Source organism: Marmota monax, unplaced genomic scaffold (genome assembly GCF_021218885.2).
Source record: "Marmota monax isolate L192 unplaced genomic scaffold, Marmota_monax_Labrador192_F-V1.1 WCK01_AAM20220418_F8-fsc00108, whole genome shotgun sequence".
In the NCBI taxonomy this organism is placed as follows: Eukaryota; Metazoa; Chordata; class Mammalia; order Rodentia; family Sciuridae; genus Marmota; species Marmota monax.
The window spans coordinates 5,894,175-5,910,489 of NW_026694593.1; the positions used below are offsets into that span (position 1 = coordinate 5,894,175).

At 36.1% G+C, this 16,315-nt stretch overlaps 1 protein-coding gene across 4 annotated transcripts in view; it reads right to left on the reverse strand.

Moving 5' to 3' along the window:
* Positions 1 to 16,315, reverse strand: part of Rprd2 (regulation of nuclear pre-mRNA domain containing 2) — an 89,809-nt gene that overhangs the window by 12,104 nt on the left and 61,390 nt on the right. For 2 of the 4 annotated variants that reach the window (XM_046421631.2, XM_046421633.2), the window contains exons 3-8: positions 11,183 to 11,283; positions 10,202 to 10,279; positions 8,898 to 8,950; positions 8,039 to 8,165; positions 5,702 to 5,877; positions 1,161 to 1,443 (exon numbers count right to left, since the gene is read on the reverse strand). In XM_046421631.2, the coding sequence (XP_046277587.1) occupies positions 1,161 to 1,443; positions 5,702 to 5,877; positions 8,039 to 8,165; positions 8,898 to 8,950; positions 10,202 to 10,279; positions 11,183 to 11,283 (818 nt within the window). The remainder of the gene's footprint in view (positions 1 to 1,160; positions 1,444 to 5,701; positions 5,878 to 8,038; positions 8,166 to 8,897; positions 8,951 to 10,201; positions 10,280 to 11,182; positions 11,284 to 16,315) is intronic. The other 2 variants (XM_046421632.2, XM_046421634.2) reach the window with 1 other exon arrangement.

The window sequence follows — 16,315 nt, forward strand, 5'->3', positions numbered from 1 at the left end:
TTATTATCATTCCCACCTTCTATATCTACTTAAAAGGAATTTCTCAATTATCCTCTTTCTTGCTTATTTATGATTTTTTTTTTGTGTGTGTGTGTGGTGCTGGGGATTGAATCCAGGGCCTTGCTTGTGCATGCAGGGCAAGCTCTCTACCAACAGAGTTACATCCCCAGCCCCCTTATGATTCTTTTGGATCTTGTGAAAATTTGTGTATTCAATGTATACATTTCTGAAACCAGAGGGAGAGAGGCTGGGGAGTGACATGAGGATTCTCAGGAAAGTGGAAGGAAAAGGAAATGGCAAAAAATAAAAAAATGAAAGGCTACTACTGTTACAGCCACCCGCCCCCAAATAAAAATAAATAAAAATGTGAACATTTCTGGTAAACACTTATTTGGTACACATTTGCATTGTCCCTTGGAAATGGTATTTGTCATCTTTCCTTTTCCATTAACCTGAGAATTTCTTAGTGACAAAAGCTCAAGAGCTCTATACGTATTTTTGTTGTATTTTCTAAGCAATTTCTTTTCTTTTTTCTTCTTTTTTTTTGGTACTAGGGTGCAATTAGGCTCTAATTTGAAACTGCAAAGTTTTACTTCTTGATAATTGCAGCTTTGGGATTCTGGATGGTCAAAAGTGACAGAGAAGAAAGAATTCTGGTATAAATGCCCCTTCCTCTAGAGCAGTGCTGGCCAAGAGACATATAATTCAAGACACATATTTAAGTTTAAGCTTTCTAGCAGCCATGTTAAAAAAAAAAAAAGAAATAGATACATTTTGATAATGTGTATTTATCTTTACATATCCTAAACATTTTAATCTCATTGTTATAAAAATAAAAATCATTAATGTGATGATATTTTTATTTGAGGAGGTAGTGTTGAGAATCCAGTGTATATTTTCTAATTATATAACATCCCAAGTTGCACAAACTATATTTCAAATGCTTAACAGTCACATTTTAGCTAGCTGCTGCTATACTGAAGTCTTGATCTTCAGCAGTGATTCTTAACCCATGTAGCATACCATATAGAGATGAATATTACCTTAGTGTTCTAATATGTACTAAGCTATGTTTTAATAACTACCCATAACTGACTGATTAATATTAGTGGGCAAGGAAAACACAGAATAAATTATCTATTAATTACATAAGGACATACCAATGATTTTTGACCCATCATCTTCTACATCTGAGAGTTCCATATCTTCCACATCACGATTATCAGTCACAGGTTCAGGTGTAGCAGATTTCTCACTCTCCATTGTTGGTGACTGGGATTCCTCACCTCCCATTCCCTGAAATGGGGACTCCGAACCAGTTGGGGAGGGAGCATCCATACTTGGGGAAGGGACTGGTGATTCTTCAGGATCAGGAAGGGTTGACTTCAACTGATCCAATTTCTTCTTTAAATTGTTTACTCGGTTAGCAAAGGTTTTGTATGCCTAAAAGAGAAAAAGGAGTTTATTTCCCTGGGAAAAGGACCAAGAAGTTACCATTCCAACTCTGATCAGATTTACTCATCATTACAACATCACTGGCTCAAAACAAGAAAATAACAATCTGTCAAGCATGAAATACTTTTAAATTCTTTCTCTGTCTCTCTCACTACTGGGGATTGAACTCAGGGGTGCTTTTCCACTGAGCTACACCTCTGGTCCTTTCTATTTTGACAGAGGGTCTCATTACATTGCTGATGCTGGCCTCAAACTTTTGATTTTCCTGCTTCAGCCTCCCAAACTCTGGTTGTGTGCCAGTAAGCCTGGCTCTAATCTTTTAAGTGAATATCAACATCCACAAAGTTGCCTAAGTTAGAAATCTAAAGAATTCTTAAAAAAAAAAAAAAAATCTTTATTATAATAATTTACTTATTTTTATGTGGTGCTGAGGATCAAACCCAGTGCTTCACATGTGTGAGGCATGCGCTCTGCCACTGAGCCACAGCCCCAGCCCCTTAAAGAATTCTTTAGCCTGGAATACTTGTTTGTGACAGTTTGTTGAACTTCCCTTGTTTTTGATGAAGTCGAACAGTGTTAAAAATACTGTTTAGATATTTTGTAGACTGTCAAATGAGATTTATTGGCTATTTTTCTCATGATTAGATGGGGGTTAAGGGTTTTTGGAGAAAAAGACACAGAGATAAAGTGCTACTGCCATCACATTGTATTAAGGGTATAATCTACCACTGTTGATGTTAATATCAATTATCTGACTTAAATCCTACTGATCTCCTGATTGTTTTAATTGCCAATACCTTAAAGCTATGGTGGTACTAAGGATTTTGAGACATAGTCTTCCTAGGTGGCCCATACTGGCCTTAAACTTGTAATCCTAGTGCCTTAGCCTCCTGAGGAGCTGAGATTACAGGTTATGTGCCATATGTTCATGATGTTCTCCTTTAAAAATTTTATTTACTTGTTTATTTGTGGTACTGGGAAAATCAAACCCAGAATCTCCCACAAGCCAGGCAAACACTCAGGCACTGAACCACATTTTCAGCTCAATGATGTTCTTTTTTTGTCTAGTTTTCCTCTTCTTACAGTAAAAGCACCAGTTATACTTGACTTGATCATATCTGCAAAGACCCTGGTTCCAAATAAGGTCATATACTGGTTTCAACATAACTTTCCAGGAGAAACAATTCAACCCATAACAATTAGCAAGAAAAAACATCATAATGGACAAGACTGGAAGATGTGACATTAATCAAGATATCAAGGGGAACATTATAGTTAGTAAGATATATCAAACTTGTGGGCCAACTGACAAAATGAAAGAATATGTGATATTTCTTCTAAACATAAATAACTTCAATCTGATCACAAATAAATACCACATATATTCAAACTGGGGGAGATGCACAAAAGATTTGATTTGTAATCTTCAAACATAAGTTTCAAACATAAGTCATGTAAGTCAAGAAAAAAAACTAAGGAACTATTCTAGATCAAAGGACAATAAAGAGAAATGACAAATAAAATTTATTAATACTGGACAGGATTGGTCAATTTAGCTGGGCACAGTGGCACATGCCAAGAGACTGAGGCAGGAGGATTGCTAGTTCAAAGCCAGCCACAGCAACTTAGTAAGGCCCTAAGCAACTCAGCAAGACCCTCTATCTAAATAAAATATAAAGAAGGGCTAGGGATGTGGCTCAGTGGTTAAGTGCCCCTGGGATCAATACCAGGTACCAAAAGAAAAAAAAAATTTTTTTAAGCTTAATTTTGAGATGGAGTCTTTGCTATGTCACACAGGGTGGCTTCAAACATGCCATCCTTCTGCTTCTGCTTCACTCTTCCAAACATCTGGGATTACAAGTAGGTACTACTGCATTTGGCAGAACAAAGAATTTGAATGCTTTTACTACAAAGTAGTGATTACATCATACTCCATAAATATGGACAATTTTTATGTGTCAGCTAAAACAGAAAAACACTCAAGGGAAAAAAAAAAAAAAAAGATAACTATGGTTAAATTGTGTCATTTTTCTCTACCCTCCCCTATCTCAAACTCATGATGAAGTCTGGTCCCCTCAAAATTTGACTCTATTTACAGAGAGGTTTTTTTTTTTTTTGGTACCAGAGATTAAACTCAGGGGCACTCAACCCTTAAGCCACATCCCCAGCCCTATTTTGTATTTTATTTAAAGACAGGGTCTCACTGAGTTGCTTAGCACCTCACTATTCTGAAGCTGGCTTTGAACTCGCTATTCTCCTGTCTCAGCCTCCCAAGCCACTGGGATTACAGGTGTGCATTACCCCAGCCGGCTAGAGAGAGAATTTTTATAAAGGTAATCAAGTTGTCAACCGAAATAAAGTCTTTAGGATGGGCCCTATCTAATATGATTGGTATCTGGACATAGCGTATACACAGAGGGAAGGTGATATCAAGAGAGATGGAGAAAAGATAACCATCTACAAACCAAAGAGAGGTCTCTCCGATAGATCATTCCTTCAAAAGTCCTCAGAAAGAACCAACTCTGCTGATACCTTGATTTTGGACTTTTAACTATCAGACAATGAGACAATAAATTCATCTTGTTTAAGTCATGTAGTCTGAAACAGTTTCAATATTATCAGAAACCACTAATTTAGAAAGTTCTGCAAATCCCAAGCCAGGTAAATATAAAGAACACACTTAGGCACATCACTGAATGACTAATGAAAACCAAAGATAAAGTATTAATAGCAGCCGAAGAAAAAAAGACATATTTAAAGAAGAAATTACGATAAGACTGATTTCTCACTGAAATGGTGGATACACGCAGGACAAAAGAACATGCTTTTTTACTTTTGGTATCATGGATTGAACTCAAGGGCCGTTGACCACTGAGACACATCACTAGACCTATTTTGTATTTTATTTAGAGACAGGGTCTCACTAAGTTGCTTAGGCACTTTGCTTTTGCTGAGGCTGGTTTTGAACTCTTGATCCTCCTGCCTTGGTCTCCCAAGCCACTAGGATTAAAAGCGTGTACCACTGCACCTGGCCAAAAGAACATAAGTTTTAAGTGCAAAAATAATTGTTACCCTAGAATTCCACAGCCAGTGGAAAAAAGATGCTCCAAATAAACAAATTTAAAGAATGGACTACCATCTTATCTATAGTCAAAGAAATCCTAAATATATTCCTCAGCAGAGAGACAATTATCCCAGATAAAAGAACAGGGATGCAGGCTTTTATTTTTCGGTACATGGGATTGAACCCATGCTTAACCGTGGGCCACATTCCCAGTCCTTTTCATTTTGAGACAAGGTCTCACTAAGTTGTTGAGGACCTCTCCAAGTTGCTGAGGCTGGCCTTGAACTTGTGATCTTCCTGCATGTCCTTTCAGTTGCTGGGATTACAGGTGCCCACATGAAGCAGCTGGAAGTCAGAGATCCCAATATGACTTCAGCAGCTGTCCAGTGCCAAGGTGACAGAGCTGAGCTTAGGTCCTGCCAACAAAACAGTCTTTTCTTTCTTTTTCTTTCCTCTCCCTTCTGTGCTTTCTTTTGTGGTATTTGTAATTGAATCCAGGGACACTCTAGCACTCAGCTACATCTCTGGCCCTTTATAATGTATGCATGTATTTATTTTTGAGACAGGGTCTTGCCAAGTTGCCCAGACTGGTTTCAAATTTTCGATCCTCTTTGTTTCCAGAGTCTTTGAGATTACAGGTGTGCATTACCACACCCAGTACACCATACACTCTTACAACCATACAGAGTAATTACAACTTAAAAAAAAAAAAAAAGAGCAAAACACTGCTTCTTTACTGCTTCTTTCAGAGGCCTTTTAATGGGGGGGGGGGGCAAAAAAGTCAGTTTACATGAAATTTAGCAACAGAATGTTTTCAGGTTATCTGAAAGAAAAAAAAATAAACAGTACATACACTGGTTTCTAATCCCAATTTATGTCCTATAATAGTAATTACAGGTGATTCTTCAGGATAATCCCTTAAATACCAAAGCGTTAGGCTTTTAGTACAGCATAATGGTTAGGGTTTGTATGAGCTTTACAATCAGAAGGACCCAGGTATAATTCTAGTCGCCATCACTTTTTACTACCTATATTATCTTGTACAAAGTCACTAATTCTTCAAAAGTAAATTGGTTCATCTGTGGAGATAATAATACTTATCCTTAAAGTTAGATACCACGAGTAAACAGTCTCTGGCATACCGTAAGCACTCAATATAAAATAGCTGTAATTTTTACTTACATTGGCCACAACTTTTACTTCCTTATACTGTGCTTCATAGAAAATTCCAGCATTTTCCAGTGCTTCTGTTAGTGAAGGCCCATTTTTCACCTGCTTATCCAGTCCATTCACAAATTCTTCCAGCTTAGAGCTTGCCTCTTCAAATTCTTTGGAGAATTTCTTCCCCCCAGTTTTATCTAAAATAATAGAGAAGGTATTTATTTTCTAAAAATTTTACTCTTTTGAGGATAGTCCCTGTCTGTGAATCAATTCATGTGAGTCTGTGAACCTCTTTCTGCTTGGTGTATAATGTGTGTGTGTGTGTCTGTGTCTGTGTGTGTGTGTGTGTGTGTGTGGTGCTGGGGATTGAACCCAGTGAGGCAAGCACTCTACCAACTGAGCTATATCCCCAGCCCAGTGTATAATATTTTTAGTCTTAGTTTTATATTTTTTTTTAATATTTTTTCTTTAGTTGTAGATGGACACAGAACTTTTACTTTATTTGTTTTTATGTGGTGCTAAGGATTGAACCCAGAGCCTCATGCATGCCAGCCAAACATTCAACCACTGAGACACAACCCCAGACCTTAGTTTTATCTTAAATCACAAAATAGATTCATGTGGATCTGCTAAAGTGAAGAAGAGTGGAGGTATCTATAATTAAGATAAAGATGAGCTGGGGCTGGGGCTCAGAGGTAGAGCACTCACTTATCACGTGTGAGGCACTGGGTTCAATCCTCAGCATCCCATAAAACAATAAATAAACAAAAATAAAGGGATTGTGTCCATTTAGAACTAAAAAAAATAATTAAAAAAAAAAAAGAAAGAAAAGGAAGTTCAACTAAAACAAAGTTTGTTGTACTTCTTTTCTTCACAAATTTGATGCTACACTGCTACTTAGGAGTAAGAATGAAGCTCAATTCTGTTCACTTACATTGTATCAACGTTCAGAAAAGTAAATGGATCTTTCTGTATACCACACTAAATATCCTTTTCTCTCTGAAAAAGATACTTAGTAATTTGATATATACTTCTTTTCCAGTGACTTGGCTTTAGAAATGGACATAAAGTTGGGCTTTGCCTCTTATCAGCTGTGTAACTTGACCAAACTACTCATCTCCTTATGAAGTGAAGCCTCAGATTTCTCATGAATTGAGATTTTTTAGAATGCTTCTGGGTTGTTGTGAGAACTAAATTAGATCACACTCAATTAAAGTATGGTGCAGACAATAGCTAAACTGTGGAGCCAACCTAGATGTCCTTCAGTGGATGATGGATTAAAAAAAAAAATGTGGCATTTATACACAATGGAATATTACTCAGCAATAAAAAAGAGTAAGATCATGGCATTTGCAGGGAAATGGATAGCATTAGAGAAGATAATGCTAAGTGAAGTTAGCCAATCCCCCCCCCCACAAACAAATGCCGAATGTCTTCTCTAAAGGGGGAGACTCAAAATGGGGTTGGGAGGGAGGGCAAGGGAGGAAGATTACCTCTAGATAGGGGTGGGAGGGAAAGGGAGGAAGAAGGGGAATAGCATGGATAATGAAAGGAGACCCTCATCATTATATGTTTATAATACATGTATGAAGATGTGAATTTGGTGTCAACATATCTTATATATAATCAGATATGAGATTAAATTATTGTATAATGGTGTATTAAGAACCGTAATGCAAAATAAATTAACTTTTAAAAAAATAAATAAAGTGTGGTGCAGAAAAAAAATATGTGCCAAAATGAATAGCTAGTAGTCATTTACTCACTATTGAGATTTATCAAATGCCTATTATGTAATAAGGACTGCTTTAGACACTAGAACTTGTAGATGGGCAGAATGCCTTTATTTATTTTTATGTGGTGCTAAAGATCAAACCCAGTGCCTCACACATACCAGGCAAGCTCTCTGCCACTGAACTACACCCCCAGCCCAACTGACTAGATTTTTTTTTTTAGTTGCAGATGAATACATTACCTTTACTTTTCTATGAGGTGATGAGTGAGGATCAAACCAGCACTTGTTTCACAAGTGCTACGTAAGCACTCACCACTCAGCCACAACCCTGGCCCCAACTAACTAGATTTTACAAGGCATTACAGTGACTTATTAAAGGGCACATCCAAACCAATTAATCACACATATGAAATACAAATGCTTACATAAAATTCAATACATCAAGAAAATGAGAATAAGAATTTAATTTATATGAATGAAGTTACTATTAGGAAAATCAGAGATACCACAACTGTTTTTAAGACCTAACGTTCTCTGGGGTAAACCAGTCTTAATTACCTGAAAACTCTAGATGAGGAAATAAAAAATCTGAATTATTTTGTTTAAAAGAATATAAGTATTACCTTTTAAGCATTTGAGGGTTTCTGTGCTGCATACATCCACCCTCATAGTTGACAACTGTTTCTCCTTTAATTCTATCTGATCTTCTGAGCGCTTATATAGCAACAGTTCTTCAATGAGGGCCTGAGACTGAAGACAGACCAGAGTCATATTTCATTTATAAGATCATTCAATTGTTTCTCCTTTTACCTCTCCCTTCATTTTTTTTCTCACAGTCAGGGATATCAAAGATATTTCTCGTGTCAAAATTATATTTTAGTTACCTACTTTAATTATTCAAAGTTAAATTATGGATACAGTCTTAAGAAACAGATAAAGGTCCACTTAAATTTTTTTTTTTTTAATTTTATTTTTTGGTACTTGGGATTGAATCAGGGGTACAAAACCACTGAGCTACATCTCTAGCCTTTTTATTATATTTTATTATTATTTTTTAGACGGGGTCTTACTTAGGGCCTCACTAAATTGATGAGGCTGGCTTTGAATTTGTGATCCTCTTGCCTCAGCCTCCTCAGTCACTGCAATAACAGGCATGTACCAACACACCCAGCTACTCACATTCTCTTTAAATTATAGTTACATAAACATAGTCTTCTCAACAAAAATTCTAATTTAGCAGAATTTCACTGATGAGCCTTCTTGTTAGCATAAATTCAATACAGAACTTAGTTGATACCACACAGTCTGGAAGGTTATATTCTAGACAATCTAATTCCAATCTGGATTTTATTAGAATGATTCAAGCATGTTTAGAACATAACCAATATAAAATTTAGTAAAAATAAATTTTACTAAACTATATTAAAAGGGATAAATAATGTTTTGCTCTAGTTAATATATTTAAGTTAACATTTAACTTACTCGAAACTCAGCAACTATCTTAGACTTGAGAGCAGCTTTTGGATTCGTGGATGCTGTTGGAATTAAACAAAAAGTCATTAAGAATATAAGGAGTTGACTAAACTCAGGAAAAATCTTAGCTGTATAGTTAAGGATGTACTCTTTGAACATATGGCAAACATGCACATTTAAATCATAATATACTTCTTAGAATAAATAATGAACTATGAAATTTAAATACTCCCAAACATAGTCAATATAAAAATAAACTATTTAGATAGGCCTAACCAACTTACCTCGAATTGGACCCTGAAGTCATGGAGTCCTAGACTCACTGATTTGGAGATACATGAAGTACCTGCTTTTTCTATACTGACTGAGAATGTAAGAGTCTCAAAACCTCAACATGACGATGTTTAGGAATAGGACATAAAATTAACCCTGAGCACTGGTTGAAAAATTTACTTACAATTATCAACTCTATTCCCATATGTTTAGTTTTGGATTTATTTTCTGTTAACTCACTTCACAGCAAAACCAGGCAAGGACAGTTCTCAGTACATTATCACTGTGGATGAACTATGGCTGGAATGATGACTCTTGTTGTTCTAAGCATGCAACTTATGACCAAGAAGATGTCAGAGGACTCCCCTTAACCATGATGAATATCATATGCTTGATGGAGCAAACCATTGCAAATGTCTTGTTTCACCTCCCAATTCTCACTTTTACCTTGTTCCCTCCATACCTTCAAGTCTCTCAACATTCCTCAGTTTTCCCACAGAAGCCTATCACATGCAGTATTCCACTCCCTTGATCTCATGCTGGGTAAACATGATAAACACAACAGGAGCTCCAGTTAGAGAATGAGCTTCTTGCCAGGATATGAGGCCCATGTCTAATTGGTAGAATGTATCCCCAAATCTGAAGGATTTCATGGCTCCTACAAAAATGCTTCTCAATGCCTAGTCTCTTCTTCAGCTCTGTGGTTTAATGCCAGCTGCCTCTAACTTCATATATCTTTGAACCTGAGAATTAGCCTGAGCACTATCAAGTTTTGTTTTGTTTTTCTTCTTTCAATCCCCCAACTACTCTTGAATCTTCACTCAATTAAACCCTTTTTCTGCATTTTCTTTGTTTAATAGTGGTTTTTAAAGAGGTAACTTCATGGTAGCTTGTTTAATGTAAGTCATTGGAAGCCTCCCCGGCCTGGAAAACATAGGCTTGCCCATGGTTTATGCCAGGTACGATGTCAAATAGTCTACATTTTCTTCTGCTCCAAAAAGAGGAGGTAATTTTATATTAGTTGAGATTTTGTTCCTTACTTTGTGATTTCTTCCACTGCTTATTCGGTTGTTTGTTCAGATTTTCTTTCAGCTGCTTCTGAGTTTTGAAACTGGTACCTGGAAAACATTTCAGTTTTTGCAATCTGGCATTATGGGAAGCTGTTCTGTCTGTCCACTTCAGTGCCAAAGTTGTAGTATGAAAAAAGGCAATCCGAGACTGTGTTGTTTCTTTCTTTAATTTTTATTAAAATTATGTCTATATATCTATATCTATATAGATATATAAAAACACCCACCATATCTAAGAAGCCATCAAACAATTTCTATAAGATATTACTGATCTGAAAAGAATAGGGCAGAAGGCTTAAAATATCATTTAACAAATTCAAATGAAGAATTTAACAGCTTCTTAGACGATGGTATTTTGAAAGCAAATTTCTAGTCAAATAATGATCATGATAGCAGATTACCCCCAACTTCTATTCAATGACTTAATTACATGCATCAAATACATAAGGACAAAATTACTAAAAAAACAAAACAAACAAAAAACACCCCAAAACACAGGTATATAACTTACTGCAAACCTCAATCAAAACAAAGTCTGAAGACTGCCAATATATACTTACTACCAAAAAGCTTAGGAAGAAATTAAACCCTGTACAAAAATTCTCCAATAGTAAGAGAACACAGTAGCATTTATTTATTTGAACAATGAAGAACACTTTTGAAATATTCAATTAAAGCAAATGCAGGAAAATAATCAGATGACTATCATCACTTATTATGTTTGATTTTTTTTTTAGTCAATAAAAACAAAATCCAAATCCCTGCCTCTCAAATCAATTCCACTTAAATTTTAAATTCAAACAGATCTAGATTTTTATAAATACTTAATTTTAAACAACAGGACCAGATTCAAAATTTTGTTTTTAATTATTATACAACCAGACTGGGTCTATAGATATATAATTGTACAGAGTGACTCAATTTTTGTTTTATGAGAGAAAAGACACTTACTCAAAGCCTCTCTCAATGCCACAATCATTTCTTCTGGGTATACATTTCTATCTTCCCAGATTTTAAAGATTCGTTCTACAGACTTGGAGACAGATGGATCCCTGAAGAAAAAGAGATTATAAAAAGATTGACTCACATTCAAAGCTAGAAGTGTAAAAATCAACAAAATTACTATTTTCCAAGTTTTTCCTGATGTTTATTTTTAAATATTTTTTCCCTAAATGCTGAGTATTTTTATGATTAGATTGATGAACCAATTTGATTTGGAATAAAAAGTTTTCATAAAATATAATTTTTTTTCTTAGTGTTTAGGGTTAAAGAAATCGTAAAAACTTTATTCAACACTTTTGTCAAGGACAAAGAGAAGGCTATGGATGACATACTAAACTTTGTGATGGATATGAAGTAGATGCTAGTCAATGCACTAAATGACACAACTGGTATTCCAAAATATAGGTTGAATCTAACAAGATGAAATTTAATAAGAACCTGGTTCAAAAAACAAAACAAAATCCAAAATAATTCTGCCACTAAAAGACAAAACTTAACAATACTGTGCACTGTATCCCCCCACTCCCCATTGCCTTTAAAAAAATTTTTTTGGGGGGATTGTAGATGGATACAATACCTCTATTTTATTTATTTATTTTTATGTGGTGCTGAGGATTAAACCCAGGGCCTCACACATACTGGGTGAGTGCTCTACCACTGAGCCACAACCTCAGCCCTCCCCCATTGCCTTTTATTTTAACATTTTCCCCATTTTAAAAAAAATTTGTTATACTTAGTTACACATGACAGCAGAATGCACTTCAATTCATTGTACACATAGAGCCCTACTGCCCTTTAAAGGCAATAATTAAATAATTTTAATAAATCCTGTTTCAATATGTTGTCTAAAAAACTATGGAATGATACTGTAAGAATACATTATCTAGAATGAGGGAGTTGAGATGTTATTGTTATTGTTTGGGCTCACATATGAGCTCTCAGTTCAGGTTGGTTATCCCACTTTAAAAGCAAAGTAGTGAAAGAAAAAATGAGACATAATTACCAGAATAAAGAATTATGTCATTATCCCCTTGCACCGACACACACACTGGGGCTTAACCCAGGATTATGCACATGCTACTTTCCAATCCCTTTTTAGTTTATTTTACTTTGAGACAAGGTCTCACTAAGTTGCACAGTTGCCCTCAAACTGCATCAGCTTCGTGAGTAGCTGGGATTACAGACATGTGCTACTAAGCTCAGCAAAACTATGTTTTAAGTGAACTATAGACGGAATAAGAAAAAACAATGTTGAGAGGCTTGTGAAGAACAGCAAGGAAATGAATCAGTGACAGGTGTAGTGGTGCACCTCTGCAATCCCAGGGACTCCAAAGGCTGAGGCAGGAGGATCACAAGTTAAGGCCAGCCTCAGCAATTTAGAGAAGACTCTCAGCAACTTAATGAGACTGTCTTAAAATAAAAAGGACTGGGGATGTAGTAGCTCAGTGGTAAACAGTGCCCTTAGGCTCAATAAAAAGATGAATCAGACTGATATGATCCTAGAAGACAAAATAAGGACAAAAGAAGACAGATATAGGAAAAGAAATTTTGTACAGATCTGAGACAGAACCTTCTAACACCCTAAAACAGATCTGTCAAAAGACAAAACGGGAACTTCTTAAGTGAACTCATCAAACCATAAAGAAATGAAAGTAAAGATAATAAACTAACCTAATATCAACATAAGAGTCTATGTGTTCACAAAGGATTTCCTTTTTTTCCCCTAAGAATGAATAAAAAAAAAAAAATTGTATTAAGATTCTAGAAAATCGGGCTGGGGATGTGGCTCAAGCGGTAGCACGCTCGCCTGGCATGAGTGCGGCCCGGGTTCGATCCTCAGCACCACATACAAACAAAGATGTTGTGTCCGCCGATAACTAAAAAATAAATATTAAAAAAATTCTCTAAAAAAAAAAAGATTCTAGAAAATCATATTTTATAGAGGTTTACTAACTATAATGGAAACTGTACTTTCATTTCTTCCTTATATTTTTTTATGCTGAGATACTTTTTCTCATAAAATACACACAAGTAAAACACTGACAAAATTACGGGAAAGTAAAGAAAAAACTCCACTCGCTTTCACCAAATGGAAATTTATAGGATAATAGTTTCAACACTACCTGTCTTTCATCATTTTATCCTATGAATGTTGATATTTGCAACCAATTATAAAACATACACAACACACAAATTGCATTCTATTCTTTTCGCTTTAGAATCATTTCCCAATGTTCCCATCAACTCTTTGTAAAGATTTTCTTTCTCTTTTTTAGGGTCGGGGATAGAGGGGCTTGTGTCTAGGGGTGCTCTACTCCTGAGCTACATATCCCAGTCCATTTCGCTTTATGAGACAGTGTCTCACGAAGTTGCCCAGGCTGGCCTTGCACTTGCCATCTCCTGCGTCATTCCCCATAGTGGATTGGATTATAGGGGTGTGCCCCTGCACTAGCATTTTCAATCACTATGCCATATTCCATTAAGATTTATGCATTTTTTTGGTTCAAGGTACTGAACCTAGGGGTGCTGAACCACCCAGCCACATCCCCAGCCCTTTTTAGTAATTTACAGACAGGGTCTCACTGAGTTTCTGAAAGCCTTGCTAAGTTGTTGAGGATGGCTGGCTTTCAACTTGTGATCCCCCTGCCTCAGCCTCTCAAGCTGCTGCGATCACAGGTGTGTGCCACTGCGCCTGGCTTTAATTTTTATTCAATATTCCCAAGTACAAATTTATTAGGTCTCACACTATTTCCTTCTAAGGCTATTCTGAGGTATCTCATATATTTTACTGACAGTATGTATGACTGACCCTTCTTCCCATTGCTTACTTTCCAGAGTAAAACTGATTCAGAATTTTGTTGATGGTAAAGTATCTCAGATGTTCCTTTTCAGTAAGTTTTTTTTTTGGTATCAGAGGCTGAATTCAAGGGTATTCGACCACTGAACCACATCTGACTGCTTAGAGCCTTGCTGTTGCTAAGCTGGCTTTGAACTTTTGATCCTCCGGTCTCAGCCTCCCGAGCCACTGGGATTACAGGCATGCACTACTGAGCCTGGCCATTAATTTTTTGGCAAGAGCTCCATCACTAACCCCCAGGACCCCCTTCCCTTTTTAAACAAACAAACAAAAAAATATATATTTTTAGTTGTAGATGGAATCAATACCTTAGTTTAATTTATTATTTTAAAAAATATTATTAAATTGTAGATGGACATAATACCTTATATATTCATTTTTATGTGGTGCTGAGGAATGAACCCAGTGCCTCACACATGCTAGGCAAGCACTTCACCACTGAGGTACAAACCCAACCCATCATTCCTTTTCATAATTTTTTTGAAGTAGGGTCTCTGCTAAGCCTCAGACTCCCAAGCCAAGGATTATAAGCATGTGCTACCGAGCCCAGCCAGGCCTCTCATTCTAATTTTAAGTTTAATATTCCTTGCATATAGGTGTTTTATATAGTCTGTTTAATACTTGGAATATAAACAACTCATGGGAGGCCAGAGTCAAAATCTGTTGGTTTTCACTTACGGTGGTGGTTTATTTCCCTGTGTTTGGAGATCTTTGATTGTGAGTACCTATTTGTTTGATCTCAATCCATGGGACTTTTTATGGCCTTCTGGATGACAGGGAGAACTAATGATACAAAGTTACACTAGCCTCCTCCAGAGCCCCTCTAACTGCTTTGGTCATAGGGTACTATTGATATGAGTATACTGTGTTATGAGTATACTGTGTTAATGTCAACTCGGCCATTCTACTCTGTTTCATTCCTGAGTCAGCTAATATTTTGTCAATTATGTAGCAACTGCTACCTCTTTTCTTGTATAATCACAAAAGCCTGAAATTTTTGAACTTTAGGTAATACTAAAATACTATTTTTAAAAATCAAGGAAAAGACCTTGCCTTCATAGTAACTTCTTTGTTGATCATCTGTTACTACCCATATGGGCAAAATTTACAGAAAAATACTCTTACGGAAGAAAAAAAGCATGAGTGACAGGATGGATAGTAACTAATAATAACTCAATGTTAAAAATGCAGTGTGGGGGGGACTGGGGTTGTGGCTCAGAGGTAGAGCACTCGCCTAGCGCGTGCAAGGCCCTGGGTTCGATCCTCAGCCCCACATATAAATAAAAATAAAGGCATTGAGTACAACTAAAAGAAATAAATATTTTTTAAAAATGCAGTCTCAGGTTTCTTTTTTTCTTTTCTTTTGCACAGTATGGGGGATAGGGTCTTCTACATTGCCCAGGCTGGCCTTAAATTTGTGATCCTCAATCTTCTGAGCTGCTGATATTATATGAGCCACCATGCACAGCTCCTAAAGTAATTTGAGTAAGATAATACTGCTATAGTTAGAATGGCTTAAAAATCTAATTAACATTTCTTAAATTCTCCACCTGCTAACTTAGATTTGCTTAATTCATTAATATTCTTTAGAAATACACTCTGGCTGAGTGTGGTAGCACAGGCCTACAATCCCAGCTACTTTAAAATCCCAGTTACTGGGGAGGCTGATGCAGGAGAATTGCAAATATCAAGTCTCTCACTAGATAACTGAGTGAGACCCTGTCTCAAAATTTGAAAATAAAAAGGACTGGAAATGTAGCTCAGTAGTAGAGCACTTGCCTAGCACACACATAAGGCTTTGGGTTTAATCCCCAGTTCCTCGAAATAAATAAACCCCCAAACATTCTGATGGCATCCAGAGCAAATGATTAAAACCTCACTTTGTCTTATAGGGAATGAGATTGTAAGTAGTGTTTTGGGGTTAGATTTCTGCATTTATAAACTTACTTAGTACGTAATTTCTGTGAGCTTCAGGATTCTTAGCTAGGTTTCCTTATTTAAAGAAACACAGAGCTCTCAAACCCTATGGTTCAATCATCTCTTGCCTTTAGGAATTTTCCCAAAATAAAATCTAAACAAAATAAAGTCTAGAATAGCAGTTTCCCTTACTTTGTTATCCTATATACTAAAGCACTGACTATATAGGATATCTGCAACTGATCATGATTTCAATTTCTATAGAATTTACAATTTACAATTATTACCATAGATATCATACACTTAGT